The following is a 14,241-nucleotide window of genomic DNA, read 5'->3' as shown; positions in this document are numbered from 1 at the left end:
ACAATGACAGCACTAACCATTTACTTCAAATATTCTCTTTTTGAGCATCTTTCATCTTACACAATGGATTTCAAATCAAGAGATGTCTTCCTATTTTACTCTGTATTAATTGTGTCAAGTTTTTCCACTTTGGCTTCTTTTCATCTATGCTAATATGTCTCATTGCCACTGTCTCCAATACCATCTCTAATAAATTCTCAGGCTTCTCTCTTCTAAAGAGCTTTCAAATGAATACAGGTTAGTGTGTTCTTAGAATTTTATCTACTCATGTTTATTTTGTATCTTTAGGAATATTGTTAGAATGAGTAGCTGGAGAGGATGGTATTTTTGACTGTCAGGAAAGAAGCTGACTTACCCTAACAATGAAGAGCTCTGCGCCAAGTTGAGCAGTTTGCTCAGTTGAAAGCTGTAAACAAACAAAACCATAACAACAATTTTTTAGACTTCAGAAATCTTATCCTATCACCTCAAAGCTTAGATTTTGTACCTTTGCAGCAAGAATGGAAATTATGGCTACAGCCATCCTTTGCATGTTTTGATCTTCATGATTACACAGCCACTGCATAACAAGTTTGGCTGCTTCAAACCTGGAAATTAAAAATAAATGTAATTTTCAGGAGTTTCATAAGTCTTAGTAAAAAAAAAAAAAGTACACACACAATACATCAGGTAGAAATGCATGCAAGACAAAATAAACTAGAAGTATGCCTCAAACCAAAAAAAAGTAGAAATACACAGTGAAATTACAGGTATTACATGAGCTTCAGCTTTGATATATAATTAGAAGAGACCCTAAGCAAACAATGCAAAGTGCACAGGAATTGCTTCCAAGAAAGAAGAAAAAATTGGCTCAATCTGCTGAAACATCAGACCAACATACTTCAAAGCATTTGGGCAAAACATTTAAGTAGAAAAATCTCTGCAAAAAGCAATCCCATAGCGCTCCAGAGAAATCCTGACTTCTGTTAAACACAATTAGTGATAGACCCATCCAGGTGAAGTAAAAAAATGCCTGTACACCACAGGATTTTTTTCAGACCTATATTCAATTGTGAATTACAGGCCCAAAATAATATAGGCCAGGCAAATGCAGCACACTTGAATGATTTAAACTGAGCAAAACCAAGACCAGAAACAAACCTCCTGGAGGAACAGACAACAAAGAAAAATATTTTGCAATGCTACAACTCATTTTAACTGACATATAAAACTTGCCTGTTAAATGGAACATCCTGAAGGATTCTGTCACTGCATAGTGAAAGAAGGCAATTCTTTTGCAGCTATGAGAAATGAAAAAAATTACTCTATCAGAGACATGCATATTTCAGCATACTTTCTTGCTACATATCATCAAACATATTTCCATGAGGTCATGAGATATGGAGAAACTTTTTGCAAAATCCACAAGACAGGGAAACCTACAGAAAATAAAGAAATTTTGTCTTTTACCTGTTGATGATTTGGGAAGTGTTCCATGGCCTTCAGGAGCAAGTGAGTGACATCGGCCAGAAGCCGCACAGGCATCCCTGCTGCTAAATCTTGCTTGGTTAGGTTAAAGACACACGCACTTGCTGCTAACTGCACAGGCAAGTTCAGTGGGTGATTTCTCATTCCAATAACCACAAGCTGAAATGCAAGAGTTTTGCCCACTTCAGTTAGTTAGTTGCATGTTTGCGCACACAAACCAAGAGCAATCCGCTCTTGCTGGAAGCCATAACAATGACTCACAGCACCCAATTTTTGCCTGCCTCCCTTTTCCTTAAGTGAAAAATCCATCTGGTTTCAACATTTCCTTCTGCTCAGTGATTCAAAGCTGACAACTTCTATTTCTCCAAGTCCTTCTGCACTGATTGCGGCAGCCTCTCAAAGGAGATGCTGCATGGAACGCAAGATTCCTAGAAAGACCCAAGGTTTGTTCTACACACTGGGATAAAAATCACCAAACCCTTTCAGAGATGAATGAGGCAGGACAGAGTTTCTGCAGCATAATGGTAATCATGTTATGGCTTGTTGGTTGGTGACTAGCCATTTCAGATCACATCCTAAGCTGCTAGGTCAGGACATATTTTTCGCACCTTCTTCTCAATTTATGTTTTTGGCTATGTATGTTGGTTGTGATCTCACCTAAGAAAATATTTTTCTTGTTGATTGCCAAAGTGTTTTTAATACTGAAGCCAACAAACCAAGGTCACTTGTTCAACTTCAAAGAGGACAGAAAAAACTAAAATCATCTCTCCTACTGGAGCCTCTTCTTACGATCACAGTGAAAATTAAACAATTTTTAGTGTTCTAGACATGGTAAGCCAATGCCTAGAATGGATTTCTAAAGAATTTTCTAGAATTTTCCAAGTTAGAGCACAATATAGAATACCAGCAACATTTATTCACTTGCTAACATACTGGAAGGTATGGTGTGGAGAGAAGTATCACTGAATGCCTTCCTTATTATTATTATTGCTTTGTAAGCATCAGCAGAAGACACTGTTGTACACGGGGAATATGTTCTAATGACAGAATTCAGCATCTAAAAAAGATTTCATATAATTTTCAAAATTATATGAAAAAAAATTTAGATGCTACTAAAATTAAATACTATACGTTAGTCCAGATCAATTTTACCTAACATAAAACACTACAGGGCATCTTGTATGTCACTATTATTTAAATAGTTGTTAATTTTTATCCAACATTAAAATTTTAATCTTAAAAATCACAACCAAAAGATTTAAAATCTTAGAAAAAAATTACCAGGGGCTTGGGGGTGGGCTCAGTTTAAGGAACAATGCATAACAATCATCAAAACTATATTATTTTACCTTTAAAATTTCAGGCTTTGTTTTTTCCATTACATGCGTTAGGCTGAATAAATGAAAGAGTGCTTCTCTTACAAAGAAGGCCCGTTCACTGTAACGCTTCAGTGCTTCAGAAATCTGAGTTTCATTTGCTTCCCCTGACACCTACGAACAGAGAAATAATCTTTAGTTCAAGATGTCACCATTTTACTTTAAAAATTTTGTTCTTAAAAAGTGTAACGCTGCAGTTTCAAAGGTGGTGATGTTTTTAGCCAAATCCTTCACTAAGCAAATGATTACTTTATCCAGAACTACACAATCTTCAAATGTTCTTCATAAAGAAGAATCCACATTATAAGCCAAAATTAGGCTTCAGCCATGTCTTTAAGCAGAACTGCATGAAACCACTAAGTAAAAGCAGCACTTTGTAACTATCAAAAGCTGCTTATGATGCACCAAATGCCTAAAAGGACTATTTGTAACTGAATGCTTTGTCAAATGCAGCTGATAAACTGATGAAGATTCTATTTTGGCTGTAACTGTTTGGCTCCGGGTTCCAGCTCTGACAATAAAAACATATTTCCATTCTTTCTCTACATCAAGTTTCCTATAAGCTGTATCTGTAGCAATAACTTTCCAGCACCATATTAAAGAACTAACTCATGCTCTCTTCAAAAGAAGCAATTCTTAAAACCAGACTTTAAATACTGTGAAAACTAAACAATGAGCTAGGTGAAGACTGCATTAGAAACTATCAGCTGTTGACCAATACAAGCTTAAGTTCAGAATAAAATCAGCAACTAGCTGCAAATTTTTCCACTTCCCAATCTGCTATATTTTCCACTTCAATATATTTTATCTCCTTTATAACTGCAAGTTATATAACTATAGATGGCTTGTTCCTCAGTCCTACTATTTAATTAATCATTTCTGCAATTACCGTTTTTTAAAATTCTTAGGGAAGCATGCAGAGCTTGTTCTACTTAATGTGTCACATAAGGGAAAGCAAACATTTGTAGATTGAAGTGTCACGTTCCCTGCATCCTGTATTGTACAGAGCCAAATTTTCAAAACTTGCTAGATCGGGAATAGATTACAGCCTTGAGAGGACAGATACCATCTTGGATTTTGTTTTATATTCTCTACTGATTAGAACAGGGCAATCATATTTACTGATATGTTTTGCAGCCAATTTGCAGCCAATTATACACTATATGAAGAATTTCCACTTGGCTTCATGTTCTCAACTACAATGTCTGCCATGTGTTTAATCTTTCAAGAATTCCTATAATCAAATTTCAAAGGACTGCTGTGAAGACAGTAATATTTTACTTCTACTGTCTCCATGAGTGCTGTGTCCTGTTTATTCGTTAGCATTATTTAGACTCAGCAGCTGAATATTTCAGTATAGTCACTAATGAATTTCAGGTCACAAAAAAAAAAAAAAAAAAAAAAAAAAAAAAGGAAAGAAATGCAAGCTGCTTTTTGCTAACTGCACTGCACAAGTCCATCATGATTTTCACATTACTAGAATATTCTTCCTTGCTGCCTTTTCATAGCACAGTCACTTGTATGCAACGTATTCTAAATAGCAAGGATTATATGGAATTACTTTATACCGCACATAAGGTATCATTTCCTGACGCTGTACATCAAATCACACCAAATGGGAACTTGCTTTCTCCAACAATGCATTTCAACATTCATACACATCGCTACCAGCTGTGACAACAAAATACTCAAGAGACTCGGCCATTAACAACTGCCACAAGTTCCAGGAGAAGAAAATTATAAAATTGTGTAGCTGTGTTACCTCATTTGCCTATAACAAGAGCATTCTGAATTTTAAATCTGTGCAAAACTCAGCTTGCACAAGACACAAACTATGGACACATTATGCAAACTCTCATTCTCTCTGCAGTTTCCATCATCCTCATGGCACAGTAGAAAAAAAACCTCAAAGAGTCAAAGATGATGTATCACTGACACGTCTAAACCACCTCTCTTTTTTTAATTCTGATGCCTTCATAGGAGGGACAGGATAGGCTCATTCTCCAGTAAGTGCATACATATGCTACAGAACATGGAACAACGTCTTGTTGCCTGCCACTAAAAGATAAATAAATGCACTTCAGCAAACATCATCTCATCCTGAAGGGCTAGGTAATTTAGGATTTTGTTGAAGAAGAGAAAGTTTTTCATCCTAAGTAATTGCTTCTTACATATTCATCACCAAAATACCTTTCAAGGTGGGTAGAAATATTGTAACAGAAGTGGTGATGGAATACAACAGCAGCTCAGTTATTAAGTTTTATTGTATCTGCTGTGTTAATAATGAACTGCTCAAAGCTTATTCAAATTGTACATCCACCTCTTACATATTCCTGCCTTACGCTAGACACTGTGCTGGAAACCAGAGAACATTACTCCAGTAAATTACTTCAGACCAGACAAAGTTCTGCTCTCAGATCTGATATGTTAAATTGGGATCCAAAACTCACTAAAAAGGCACAGAAAATAGATGCTGCTTACAACAGTATTATGTAAATTTAGCAGTTTCTGTGCCAGAATTAAGTAGGAATTTGACATAAAGTCAGTACTTACAATTAACAGTTAAAAAATACAAACCTATAGCTTCCTTCTGAAACACCCACATAGATTTGCTACAAATGATTAGTTCTATTTTTCCTGCACGTTGTAATTTTTCAGTAAAATTAATTCCCCCACTTAACCTTTAGGTTTCCTTCTCCTGTTAGGAATTCTGAGTAGCCGGCATCAGTAGCTAGCAGTCCTACAAACTGCATTGTGGGACGTTGCTGAATAAATGCTTCTACAGCTTTATCCGTAACATGTTTCCTTCCAGAAATGTCCAAAGACACAAGGTTAGGCAAGATATCTTTCTGTTCCAGTAAACGAAGTGCTATGTCTGATGTGAACTGTTTGTCATCTGAAATATCAAGGTGATTCAGGTATTTTAGTTCTCTTATAACATCCAGAATCTGAGTTGTGGTCATTTTCAAGCATTTCAGGTGGTGCATGGTCAAAGACTTGAGTCGGTCTTTGCAGGTGAGGAGTGCTGTTATGTCAGTGACAGAGGTGTTCGATATATCCAGACTTTCTAATCTAGGAAGTGAAGCAACATCTGCCAAGTCCTCATTGTAGAACAGAACATTGGTAATACTCAATGCACGAAGCCCAGACAACTGACTGAAGCACCTCTCGTATGGGTCTTCCAAAGAAAGAGTTAGTGAGTTCAGCACAAGACATTGCAGATTTTGTTGGATCCATTTATTGCTGCCGAGTCCACTTATAATGTCTGTGATCGTTATATCAGCATTCACCCCAGTAGCATCAAGTTCTACCAGCTTGTGATGGCAGAATGCTTTCCGGAAAGCCACAGCAGAGATTTTCGCTTTCCGGATACAAGCTCGTTTCAAACGCATCTGGTTGCCTCGGAAGATGCCCACAGTTCCATCATTCAGAAGCCCTGTTGGAAAACAGCATTAGTGTTTGGCTCCGGTGTAACACACCACCACTTTTATTTTAAGAACCCAAAGGGTACAAAGTGTTAACAAAGAAAATTAATTGCAAAGTGCTTTGTCTTGGATCATTATGCCATGATCCCAAAAGTTTCTATTTGAGATTCCACTTTTAAGATTAAGGTCGCACTTTTGGAAAATGTCAGATTTAAGAATAGGACAAATAAATCAAGATGTAGTATATACACATTACCTGTTTGGTTCAGAACATGGAACATGCAATAAATAAAATGTGGATAAGATTAAAAAATAGGCTGCTGCCCGCATTTTCTGGATTTTCTCACTGAACTGGCTAGGAATGTGCTAAAAACAGAATTTCAAAATTTCTGAAAGTTATTCTTCCCTGGTCACAGTTCCATTAACCTCAAGATAGTACCAGCAATCAATGACCAGTTTTCATTTTGATTTAACCCAATTGAATAATTTAGCATTTGATGGAATTCGTAAGTAGGATCAATACGCTAAACTAAGCTAATTAAGTTCTTCCATATACCCCTCATGAGGAAGGTAGGAGTGTTGCTCAGAAACAAGCCCAATATGAGAAAGAAACCTAAAAAAGTGATTCAAAGAGGAGAAAGAGGAAGACAATGAAAGGGTGGGAAGGAGAGAAAGACAGCAATAAAAAAAGGAAATGCAACAATCTTGTTTGAGATTATTATCTTTCTGCTCTGTAGCAAGAAGACTGTGTAAGCAGTCTTCTCTTGCAGCATACTGGCAACATCCTAACTGAAATAATACATTCAGTTCCATGCACGGGATTATCCAAAACACATTGAAAACACCATGATTTCTTATTTGTATTGTATCAACAGAAGGATTACTGCTTTACAGAAAGCCATATGAGAAGGGTATGGTTGCACAAGCATGCACACAGGAGTAGGAAGATTATGTCCTTCTAGTTTCACTCTAGCGGGTTATAAATGTCAACACTCCTGGTTTTTATCTCCTATCTTCAAGCATACTGAACATAGAAAAGAAACTAAAAATGCAATATATTTGAATAAAAATATCATTGCCTCTACAGGTTGGATTTAAGTCATGAGCTAGTAATTACCGCTGTGACAAAGTCAAATTAATATTAAGATTTGCAAACCCTTCTAAAGGGCAAATGGTTTAGGCATTTCTGACCAAGCAGTCAGGAAGATCCTCTTTTGCAAAAAAAAAAAAAAAAAAAAAAAAATCAGAAAGATGGGGTGAAACAATTGGTACCCAGCAGAAAAATTAAATATGATAAACAATTATAATTTGGTTAAAGTATTGCCAAATTACTTCTTAACTTTTTTCATTTAAGGATCAAGGTAGGCTTTCTCACTGGCCTACCTTAGCCACACCCTGTTTACCTGGCATACACTTTCTTGACATCCCGCCCACTGACACAGCATTTGTGATGTTTTGGTATGTGGAACTGCCTTCATCGCTACTAGTACTGGTAATTCAGTTTCCTTGAATCAGATTTCTTGGGAATACTCTAAACAATTTCTTATCAGAAAGTAATGTATATTGAAGATTAAGAGTTTTTTGTGGGTTTTTTTGTTTGTTTTTTGTTTGTTGTTTTTTTTTAGGACCGCTCCTTCTGTTGCATCTGACCAGAACAACTTGAGAAAACTAGAACACCAGTATTTGCACAATAAGACCCAATCAAATCTGCACCTATAGGATAGGGTGCTTGGTCTGCTTAAAGTAATTTTTCTAGCGTAATGTCTCACGTCTAAATAAAAGTCTCCAGGATCTCCAGAAATTGGTCTCCTGCCTCTTCTCTAGAGTAATCTATATATTTACTCTTTTCATGCTAAGAAGCTTTTATTGAGACATTTTCCTTTGTCATGCTTAAAGCAAGGAAAGGAGAGGGAAGCCCTCTCAAAGACGTGCTGACAGAGAACATGACAGGCCAGCACCTAAAATGGAAGATCACCAAAATGTAGTTTTCACAGATGTTTATACTACTCTTGAAAATGACTGCTTTTGAGCAAATAATTCCACTTCAACAGAAGTACCAAAAGAGATGAGAAACAATTTTAATTAAAATAATAAGATTATTTCCTAGTTTAATCACAAGGACACACAGTAAAGAAAATTCAATTAATTGCTCTGCGGGAGATACTGAAGTATTTCAGTGCTGCTAGAAGTAGTAGCATCAAGTAACTCTGGTTTTAAAAGTGATTGAAAGAAGATCTATTAAAGAATATTCAATTAAAAGAAAATTAAATTAAAATCATAAACCCAAGACAAAGGACTTGCTATTTAGAAATATCTACACAGCAATGCAACATTCAGCTGAAGCTGTGGAAAAGCCAAAAAACCAGAAATTCTCTATGAAGAGATTAAGGAACACAGTTTTAACAGCTGCAACAGCAGATTCTATTAGAAAATATACCAGAACTGCAGTGTCACATTCCAGTAAAATTTTTCAGTGCTGACCCACAAATAATTGTTTTTACCATGAAATGCCATTGTCTGCAGCAGTCGATCAGCCACTTCTTGAGGAAACATTCCTGGCTCCTGTAAGCATAGCGTTCCATCTTGCCTTTCTGTGCAAAACTTCTCTAGGTTGGCAGTCAGGAAATTCAAACAGATATCAAGTAAAGAGTAAGGAGAAGCTTCCTCCTGTCATACACAAAACACAATGAAACAATGGAGATTAAGTCAAATAATTCTCTGTCTGTGAATCTTCCATTCCTCTGTAATGTTGTTTCTAGGCAAATCATTCTTTTTTGTTAGTCTAATCCTTACTGGAACAGGCAAATACTACAAAAGGTGACATCCCCCTTAGAGACATGCAAACGTGTAAGTCAGGTCACACAATAAACAAATGGCCAAACTGATGGGCAGTCTCCTCTCCCAGTCAGCCCCAGAACCACATCCAATCTGGTCTGTTCTGCTTGAGCCCTGCTTGCATTCACAGAGAAAGAAAAGTAATTGCTGATAAGGTTATCTGAATTCATGAAGTCTACTGGGAAGCAATCGACCAAGACATACTGAAAGAAGATTTAAATAAAAGTTTACTTCTTGGTTTAAACTATTTATTTTAATCTTTCATTTAGGTCAACCCACATTTGAAGTTTACTACCAACCTACATGAGAAATGTAGATAAATGTCATATTTTCAGTGTCAAAAATTGCTCTGAACAAAGGCAGCTAGAGCTTCAGATCAAAAAAGGAAACTCAAAAAGAACTCTTACATTGCTACACAAAATTTGGAATTAAAGTAACAACTATCATGGTATTCCTTCTGATTACAGATACCAGTTTCCTCCTTTTTATGCTAAGCACCTGGAATAATCTTTAGTAGAACCCTGGGTACAAAGGACAAGGCAGAATATAAACTTGGAACTTTTCCTTCAGAGTTTGAGACTGTACATTGATATATGAAAATCTCAAAGGTTTTTTTTTATTCAATGTCTAATAATAGCCTACTGTTTTCAGTCACACAGATTAATCAACATAAAGAATGACTCGCAGCACTGTGAATCATCCCCAGCACCACACAAAAGAAGGCCGAGTGACTGGTACATACTCCCCCAGACAATTTTGAAAATAACAGCATCAACTGTTCCAGGTCTCATCTGTAGGAAAAATTGTAGCTTGCCTTTTATACTGGAAGTTCTGGATAATTTCACCTTTCTTTCCTGGCTCATTTAACCTCACTTCTGTTGCTTTATTTGCCTAATATGCTCATCACAGAAGTACAGAAATATATAAAAGGTTATATAGAAGAAATATAAAGAAAATGACAGAACTAAGTCTTTTAAAATAAGGTGCATATATTTGAAGACTGAGAGGTACCACCTTGGGGCAAAGATGGAATAGAGCTTATCTTTAATGAATCATGTATTGACAACAACGAGAGACTGCAGTTTAATAGCTCCTGAAGTCTTAAGTACAGGTTTGGGAAACAGAAACTCCAAGTTATTAAAATACAAGCTCTTTTTGCAGCTTTTGACATGCAACTTCCAACTCCTTTGACTCCATTTTGCCAAGTGCTTAATTTATTTTTTTTTTTAAAGCTTGATTATTAGATTTTATTGCTGAAGGAGTCATTTTCTGACGCGACCTGCTCACGTTACCAGAAAAAAGCAGTTTTGGCTGCCTCCAATCTTAAACTGATATGAAAAGGAAGGGCAGAATTTGGAACTGTTGACATCTTTTGTTTCTCTATAATGTGCAACAATGCCTGAAATACTTCTAAAGAGAAAAAACAACTAATTATTTTAAAACAGTTTTTTTGAAGGAGAGGGGAAAATTTTCTTCTTGACCTGAAATGAATACACACAGCCAGGACTTACATGACAGCTGGCAATTCAAACAAAAATCAGAATCCTTACTCAAAGGCATATGAAAATTATTCCCACTGAAGCAAAGATATCCTCATCTCCCATTAGATCTTGTGCTTCCAATTTGATGCTTAAATATGACAAAAACAGAGTACTGGCTCTCTTAATTCCTTCTGGCACTGTTCCAGTTTCCTGCCAGAAAATCCAAAATACTTTTATATATCAGTGAGCAAACTCCAATGAGAATTTTTTGCTTTGCAGATTGGCCGCTAGCATATGATTCAGAAAACTATTTTTTCAACCAATACCTCTAACCAGCCAATCTATAATTTGGAGATACTGTTCTAATTTTTGTATAAAATAATCACTTTAGAAGTCCACACAGGACATCTCCATACAATACAAGAACAAAATCCACAAGCAAGGATCAGTTATACTTGCAGACAACACAGTATCATTTTTATTAACTCCACTTATACCAGCTATAGGAGACATTTGTAATGTTTCTTCAACTTGCTGCAAAAAGGCTGAAGAAACACACCTAACAGAGGCTCCTGAGGTAACCTGTGAAGATAGGCGAAACATTTTTATCTGTATCTAATGCATCATAAAAACAATTTCCTAGATTGCCTGCTACTCAAATAGAACAGCATGAATGCAGCCTGTAAACCTTTTATGTGAGCCAGCAGCATTCCTTTCCTCAATTTCTCTTTACTTAAGGAGAATATTGCCCAGTTAAAGACCTCATAGTAAAAGTCTTCAGTTGTATTTAAGCTCTTGCACAGTTAGGATTTAAGTGGTTCCTTTCTCTAGCTACACTTTTGAATGTCAACTTGAAGACAACCTGGCATTTATTTTCAGCTCATTTCACTTTCTGGTTCTAATACTCTAATGAGATGCTGTAAATTTGTGTCAACCACAGCGCTGGATTTATTTTTTTTTTTTAATTTAATAAAGACCATTCAGCAATAGAACTTTTATTATGCATATCTGACTTTTTCATAGCCATCTTAACTATCTGATACTTCCATGTAACCTGTTTCTTTCACGCTATCAAATTAATTGTGACCATAAAATAAATATAAAAATAAATTCCCCAAACCACAGAATTATGCATTACATGACGCAAGTCTGGGTGTCTTCATTAGTTAAAACCTGTATTAATAAGAGTAATGTGACACATCTAAAATCAATTAGCTTATGGAATAGTAAAAAAAGTAGAATCATTTCATTTAGATGGGCTTTTCAAGGCTTATTTCAATGAGGTCTTTAAAAAACTATAACTTTGCAAGTGCTTAATATAACCAAGGCAGACAAACAAACAAAGTGTCTGTGGGGGTGAGGGAGGAGTGTACTGCATGGCTACTGGCATCTCACAGTAATCCAAGACACTACTGAACTGAAACGCAATACCAACTTCAGTATGACGTTACCCAGCTCAGCTTATAGCTCACACACTAGCGCAGTTGGAAAGGTTGTCACAAAGAACACCATCCTCCACATTTTCTTTTAAAAACTCCTTGAATCAACTTCAAATATTGCTCGAATATATTTACCCTATATTTCAAAATGCAGTTAAAAAGATAAAAGAGCTTAAGGGGACATTTTAAAGTAACCTGGAATAAATTACAGAATCTTAAACCCAACATTATGCCTAGATTAACTGGCTGAGCACGAGTGTAAAAACAAACCCCTGTTCCTTTGAGGAAGCATCACTATGCAACCACCTGCTTATACAACAATAACTAAAAAAGAAAGAGGTTTAACTGATGTTTTCCATCAGTAATTGCAATCTAACTTTGCACAAAATGTAAATTCCATTGCTGTGTGGGCCTTTTTCTCTATAGGCATTGTGATCCTACGAACTCCAGCTGAAAGATTGAGTTCCTTCTAACTTTGTATCTCAGACTCATTAAAAAATAAAATCTTTTTTTTCCACAGGTAGCTTTTTTATTGTTTTTCCCCCTCAATAAGCCAGCATAAAATACTAAAAGGAGCTGGACTCGATGATCCTTATGGGTCCCTTCCAACTTGAGATATTCTATGATTTTAAGACAAATACCAATTTCTGCTCCAATAGAATCACTTCTATGATATACTTCCCAATTGCAGACTCAGTATGACAAAACCCAAATGTGTAAGGTCTCTATGCCAGGCCCATCTGCTTTTTTCTCTTTGAAATCTCAAAGAAAGAGTTGGGGTACAGGATAAGGGACTTTTCAAAATGTGCCTATTATTTCTCTCAAAAAGTTAGCAGGAAATAAAAGGTAATTTAGAGCGTTAATCTCTGGTCCTGGACATACCACGTTTCTCACTGTTTTCCACCTTTCCACAGCCCCAACACTTGCTTTCTTGAAAAGAACATTCTTAAAATGATCAAGAAATAGCAACTCAAGTAACTGTCATCAAAATCCTTCTGAATGCTAACAAAGGAAGGGAAAGGCAGTGAAAAATAAACAGTTCAGTGATATAGGTTACGAAGAAGGCTTTATGATGATCCCACTTAAATGGAATGAAATAGAAGTAGGCAATTTATTAACCATACTCAAGGAAGGATTATGCTCAAAACTCAAATTTAACAATAACTATTTTGGCACAAGTGGGAACATACCAATGAAAGCTGCTAGCGACACAAAGCTGGCAGAGATCGTGAGAGGTCTAAAATTAAGTAGTGCCACATTAAAACTACACATTTCACGATAAATATCAAGAACTTCAGATATGAGTTCCTCAATTAGAGAGAAAAAACAGAATGGCTTGCTTAACCACAAGAAAACAACGTGAAGGAGCCAAAGAAGGTATCAGGAGAAGCATCAAGCAAAAATAAGGAAGTATTATGTCATTTTCAAGACAATCCGAGATCTCATTGGGCTATTTATGTTAAGAGATACCTGCACCATTTCAGTTTGAACACAGCAGCTGCCAGAATGCTCTGGGGAGGGGAGAAAATGTTGGGAGTAGGAAACAAAACCAGCTTTTCTTAGCCTAGCAGATGAAAAGGTGAGATATGGATGCCGCCTATAAATACAGCACAGTAAATACAAACTACAGAAGGAAAAACAGCTATTGAGGTGAAGCACAGTGCCAGCACAGCAACAAAGATGCATCGTAGTGCCATGAATTAGAATTTTTGCCATAAATAAATTTGTCAGTACACAGCTCCAGAACATCAAACAACGAAGTTCTACCCTATTCCACTGAATAGAACAGCAGGTGCAAAAGGTACCTACTTTTAAAATAGAGATTAAAAACTTCATTACAGGATGAAATGAAATCAGGCTTTTAATAACAAGGGATGAGGCCAGATAGCCCAGAAAGTTCCTCCTAGTCCTTTAAAAGCAAATATATGCACACTCATCTCTCAAACAGAGGAGCAATCGCAACAGCACCCATATGTTCTGCTCTGAGGTCTGTCTTTAACAGAGAAAGGCTGTTTCTCCACCACCAGTTTTGACCAGCTCCGTGCTGTAAGAGCACGCCACTACACAGCAAAGCCCACGCACCGTACCGTGCATACCACAAAACCCCTGCTTTCGGTGGCACGGCTTTTTCCAGACAGCCCCTGGACAAAGCTACCCCCAGTAGGACAAGCTCTGTTTGAGGGTTGGACTGCACCCAGACCGGGGCGGGGGCGGGGGG

At 36.6% G+C, this 14,241-nt stretch overlaps 2 protein-coding genes across 4 annotated transcripts in view; one reads left to right on the top strand and one right to left on the bottom strand.

Annotated features, from left to right (window-relative positions):
• ECHDC2 (enoyl-CoA hydratase domain containing 2) overlaps window positions 1-7,963 on the top strand; it is a 24,353-nt gene extending 16,390 nt beyond the window's left edge. Inside the window, exon 10 of the mRNA XM_035900206.1 lies at window positions 7,894-7,963. The gene's annotated coding sequence lies outside the window, so the exon portion shown is untranslated. The remainder of the gene's footprint in view (window positions 1-7,893) is intronic.
• ZYG11B (zyg-11 family member B, cell cycle regulator) overlaps window positions 1-14,241 on the bottom strand; it is a 21,121-nt gene extending 6,880 nt beyond the window's left edge. For 2 of the 3 annotated variants that reach the window (XM_009644644.2, XM_035900204.1), the window contains exons 1-8: window positions 14,106-14,132; window positions 8,770-8,935; window positions 5,525-6,279; window positions 2,817-2,957; window positions 1,450-1,626; window positions 1,216-1,280; window positions 488-587; window positions 356-406 (exon numbers count right to left, since the gene is read on the bottom strand). In XM_009644644.2, the coding sequence (XP_009642939.2) occupies window positions 356-406; window positions 488-587; window positions 1,216-1,280; window positions 1,450-1,626; window positions 2,817-2,957; window positions 5,525-6,279; window positions 8,770-8,935; window positions 14,106-14,117 (1,467 nt within the window). In that variant the 5' untranslated portion in view covers window positions 14,118-14,132. Of the gene's footprint in view, window positions 1-355; window positions 407-487; window positions 588-1,215; window positions 1,281-1,449; window positions 1,627-2,816; window positions 2,958-5,524; window positions 6,280-8,769; window positions 8,936-14,105 lie in introns of all 3 variants that reach the window. The other variant, XM_035900205.1, reaches the window with a different exon arrangement.

Source organism: Egretta garzetta, unplaced genomic scaffold, assembly GCF_000687185.1.
Source record: "Egretta garzetta isolate BGI_Z169 unplaced genomic scaffold, ASM68718v1 scaffold768, whole genome shotgun sequence".
In the NCBI taxonomy this organism is placed as follows: domain Eukaryota; kingdom Metazoa; phylum Chordata; class Aves; order Pelecaniformes; family Ardeidae; genus Egretta; species Egretta garzetta.
This window is presented reverse-complemented; position numbering and strand designations above follow the sequence as displayed.